Source organism: Mandrillus leucophaeus, unplaced genomic scaffold (genome assembly GCF_000951045.1).
Source record: "Mandrillus leucophaeus isolate KB7577 unplaced genomic scaffold, Mleu.le_1.0 Scaffold347, whole genome shotgun sequence".
In the NCBI taxonomy this organism is placed as follows: Eukaryota; Metazoa; Chordata; class Mammalia; order Primates; family Cercopithecidae; genus Mandrillus; species Mandrillus leucophaeus.
This window is the reverse complement of record NW_012103665.1, coordinates 282,773-287,119: the sequence shown is the minus strand read 5'-3', so window position 1 is coordinate 287,119 and position 4,347 is coordinate 282,773. Positions and strand designations below refer to the sequence as shown.

At 40.0% G+C, this 4,347-nt stretch overlaps 1 protein-coding gene across 6 annotated transcripts in view; it reads right to left on the bottom strand.

The window, feature by feature from the left end:
* Positions 1-4,347, bottom strand: part of SLC12A6 (solute carrier family 12 (potassium/chloride transporter), member 6) — a 109,285-nt gene that overhangs the window by 16,870 nt on the left and 88,068 nt on the right. For all 6 annotated transcript variants that reach the window (XM_011989099.1, XM_011989100.1, XM_011989103.1 and 3 more), the window contains 4 exons: positions 3,054-3,268; positions 1,508-1,666; positions 1,240-1,338; positions 910-967 (listed from right to left, as the gene is read on the bottom strand). In XM_011989099.1, the coding sequence (XP_011844489.1) occupies positions 910-967; positions 1,240-1,338; positions 1,508-1,666; positions 3,054-3,268 (531 nt within the window). The remainder of the gene's footprint in view (positions 1-909; positions 968-1,239; positions 1,339-1,507; positions 1,667-3,053; positions 3,269-4,347) is intronic.

Below are 4,347 nucleotides of genomic sequence, written 5' to 3'. Positions count from 1 at the left end.
AAAAAAAAAAAAAAAAAAAAAAAAAAAAAAAAAACCTAGCTGGTGTGGTGGTATGCTCCTGTGGTCCCAGTTAGTTGGGAAGCTGAGGTGGGAGGATTACTTGAGCCCAGGAGGTTGAGGCTGGGAGCCATCATTGCACCACTGCACTGCAGCCTGGGCAACAGAGCAAGACCTTATCTCTACATAAATAAGTAGAAAAGAAAAGAAGAGAAAAGAACAGAATATGAAGAAAGTAAGTTTCAGGCTTTTATTTAGAATGCCAAACACAATTAGATACTTATCTCTCATAAAGGAGATGCTAGAGACACTTGAAATTTTTTTTACTTGCCCTTCTTGACTTTTGGTCTCGTTTCTGAACAGTTCTGGATGGACAGGGAAGTCCTCACTATTCAGACACATTCACTGCTTTTTTGAAGGACTGTATTTAACTGTCTCACATATTCACTAGAAAATACTGGCCCCTTTGGGAACTACATTCATATATTTTCTTTTTTTTTTTTAGCCATGGTTGATAATTCAGGTTGGGTTATTTTTTTGAGAAAGGGTCTCACTTTGTCACCCAGGCTGGAGTACAGTGGCATCATCATGGCTCACTACAGCTTTGACTTCCCAGGCTTAAGTGATCCTCCCACCTTGGCCCCCCAAGTAGCTGGGACTGTAGGCGCACACCACCACACCTGGCTAATTTTCATGCTTTTTGTAGAGACAGGGTTTTGCCATGTTGCACAGGCTGGTCTTGAACTCCTGAGCTCAAGCAATCCACCCGCTTTGGCCTCCCAAAGTGCTGGGATTACAGGCATGAGCCACGGTGCCTGGCTGTGTTGAGTCTGTAACTGTCTTGGAGCTATGTGGAATGATCAGAAGTCATGGCACACAGACGTAATTGTTACAAATAAATTAATTACTCACTTGTCTCTGAGAACAACCCCTTCAATACATGCACCAAAAAGGACAACATTGCTTAAATCTACCATATTGACAGTCAAGGAAACTGTTGTTTACCTTCTAACATGAGATAGAAAGTAGATACTCAGGATATTTCTTCTATCAGTAAAATGAGTTGCTAAATACGCCTATAAATTCTTTTTTGAATTTCCTATATGAGGTAGGCAGATTATCTGGCAAGAAGTGAAGTGACAGAAAGCAGGTACCTTTGTTACTTGGATAAAAATACTGATCATCCAGTTCTACTGGATGCTCCTAAGACTGAGACTTAGACTGGATCCATAAAAAGGATACAGACAAAGGAGGTGGTCAGGATGGCAAGGATAGTACCAATGGGAATAGACTTCTGAGCATCTTTCAGATCTCCAGATCTGTTTGATCCAGCCATGATACCTTTAGAGATAAGGGGGGAAAAACCAAGTTAACTTCTTGGACACTTTGATGTTGATACTGACAGCAAAGAGTAGAAGCAAATCTAGGAACCCTGAGAATTCTGCCTCCTGTGAAAAATCACTCCCTGGGTCTGACAGCTTCTAAAACAAACAACAGCCTACATGCTTACCTGTAACAGAGGGAAAGAAGATTCCCACAAGAAGCGTGAAGGAGGTGGTGATGTCAACAAGAACATATTCATGGTTTAAGCTGCCTAAGACATCAGAAGATTTGGCTGAAGGCTTTTCAATGATCTCTCCCTTGGGTAGGTAATTACCCCAAAGATTCTCTGCAGTGGGAAAAATGGGAATTTAAGCAGTAGCAGTATGAAAAACAGATAATTAGATAATTTTCTACCCAAACATTCAAAATCAGGCTCCTCATTTATACAGTTTCTAAAGGTGTGTTTGCTTCTACATGAGCACATGTACACACACGCATTGCACAATAAAACACACATAAATAAAAACATAGTGTTCTTTTTTTTTTTTTTGAGACAGAGTCTTGCTGGAGTGCAGTGGCACAATCTCGGCTCGCTGCAAGCTCCGCCTCCCGGGTTCACACCATTCTCCTGCCTCCCGAGTAGCTGGGACTACAGGCGCCGCCACCACGTCCCGCTAATTTTTTGTATTTTTAGTAGAGACGGGGTTTCACGACGTTAGCCAGGATGGTCTCTATCTCCGGACCTCGTGATCCACCCACGTCAGCCTCCCAAAGTGCTGGGATTACAGGTGTCAGCCACTGTGCCTAGCCTCTTTTTTTTTTTTTTGAGACAGTCTTGCTCTGTCACCAGGCTGGAGTGCAGTGGCACAATCTCGGCTCACTGCAACCTCCATCTCCCCGGTTCAAGAGATTCTCCTGCCTCAGCCTCCAGAGTAGCAGTAGCTGGGACTACAGGTGCACGCCATCATGCCCAGCTAATTTTTGTATTTTTGGTGGAGACTGGGTTTCACCATGTTGGCCAGGATGGTCTTGATCTCTTGACCTCGCGATCCACCCGCCTTGGCCTCCCAAAGTGCTGGGAATACAGGCGTGAGCCACCGCGCCCAGTCAAACATAGTGTTCTTTCTTATCTAATTTAAATATAATTTGACAAAATGATTTGGTATATACAAATACAGTTTAACTTTACTAATGCAAATTAGTAAAAGTTAAACAGACTAAAACTAAATGCCCCACAAATCCCATTATTATTTATTAGTCATCAACGCTGTTTCTAACACCTTAACGTAAACTTACTTATGTGCAAAGAAATTTATAGACCAAACATTTATAATAGAAGCCACTTAAGGAATGTTTCGGGAATTTAGCTAAGTTAGGAAGATACATGTGGATGTGGACATTAAAATAGTTCTATTCTGTCAGTGCAGGAAGAACACTGGCAATTTTATAAGAATGCACAGAATAATTTATCCTAAGATTAGAAAGTGATTTGCTCAACTCTGCTCTGAAATGGAGGTGAATTTTAGCAGACATCACTCTGTAAAGGAGTGCTGAATAAGGACAGCTTTACCAATGGAAAAGCAGAAATATGCTGAATTAAGAGCTGTGCGGTATGCTTAAGGAAATTAGCACCATGGCAGTGAATCTTTATGGACAGCAGAAGAATCTAAGATGACAAGGCCTATTTTCCCCAGAAAATAGGAAAAAACTTGTCCAATAACTCCCTAACTTACCTGTAATGATACCACTAGCCAATCCAGGAATGCCCTGGATTGAAGTGACATTATTGTGAACAAAGTATTCATCACAGGTGACATTGAAAAATTGACTTGAGTTACAGAAGAATCCCCATAACTTTGATGGGACTGTCATGTTGTTAATTTCCTTGGTTTTAGAGCAAACGTCAATGTGTCTTGATGAAAGGGTGCGGTTACCCAGCATGCAGACCCTAAGTGAAAAGAAATAGGGAGAAAGATCAAGAAAGGAAAAAAAACACATTAAAAAAGAAAAAAAGGAAACAGGTTAGTAAAGGAAACAAGAACCCCATCTTTAAGAGCTTCTACTGTCATGGGTGGGAAGGGAACTAATGTTTATTTATTTATAATTTATTTTAGCACTGTGAATGGTGACTTACATTTTCTGCCAATTTAATCCTTACAGCAACCTCACAATGTATTAGAATTTCTATGTTGTGGATGGAAGCACTGAAGTTTAGGAAGTTAGGGAGTTAATTAAAGGTTAGGGAAATACAGTTATCTGTCCAAGGTCATAGGTGGTAGGTGGCAGTGAAGGAACTCAAATTGAAGAACTGTCTGAAGACATTATGCTGACTCATCTTCCAAAATTTTTGGCTAAAATTGTTAGGTCTAAAAGAATACTGAAGTTCTTTTGTTGTTCTTATAAAGAAAAAAGCACTCCTCTTTTTTTGGCCTAGAAAAGCCTTACATTCTTAACAAACCCCTTGAAAATGTTATGCTAAAGGTCGAATCTTCTGGCTACTGTTGCAAGGAAAACAGCTTGGCCAGAATTAAAAGGCAGATCCCTCTATGGCCTAAGAGAAAACTGTTTTTGAACTTAAGCCTAGACCCAGTGGGAGTGAGGGTAAGGATAACACAAATATTAACCTGCTGGTTTTATTTTTTTCTTTAACCCAGAGACACAAATATAAACAAAGGAATAATACATCCATAGTTAAAATACCTCTCAGGTCCAACAAAGGGACTTTTAAAATCTGTAAAATGATTGAATACATTATTATGAACCATGGACCTTTTACTCAGCTTCAACAACTCTTAACATTTCCCAGTCTTGTTTCATGTATTCTAGATTTTTTGTCTTGTTTTGCTGGAATAGCTCAAAGAAAATACCATGCATTATGACCGTGTACTAATCAAAAAAGAAGAGAAGTCCCAAAGGCGAACCTGAGACAAAATGGAATTTCCCAAATTGAGATATAACCAGAATGTCACCTTTAGAAATTGTATGACCCTAGAAAGGACCTTCAGCTATATTACAGTCCCTAGATAA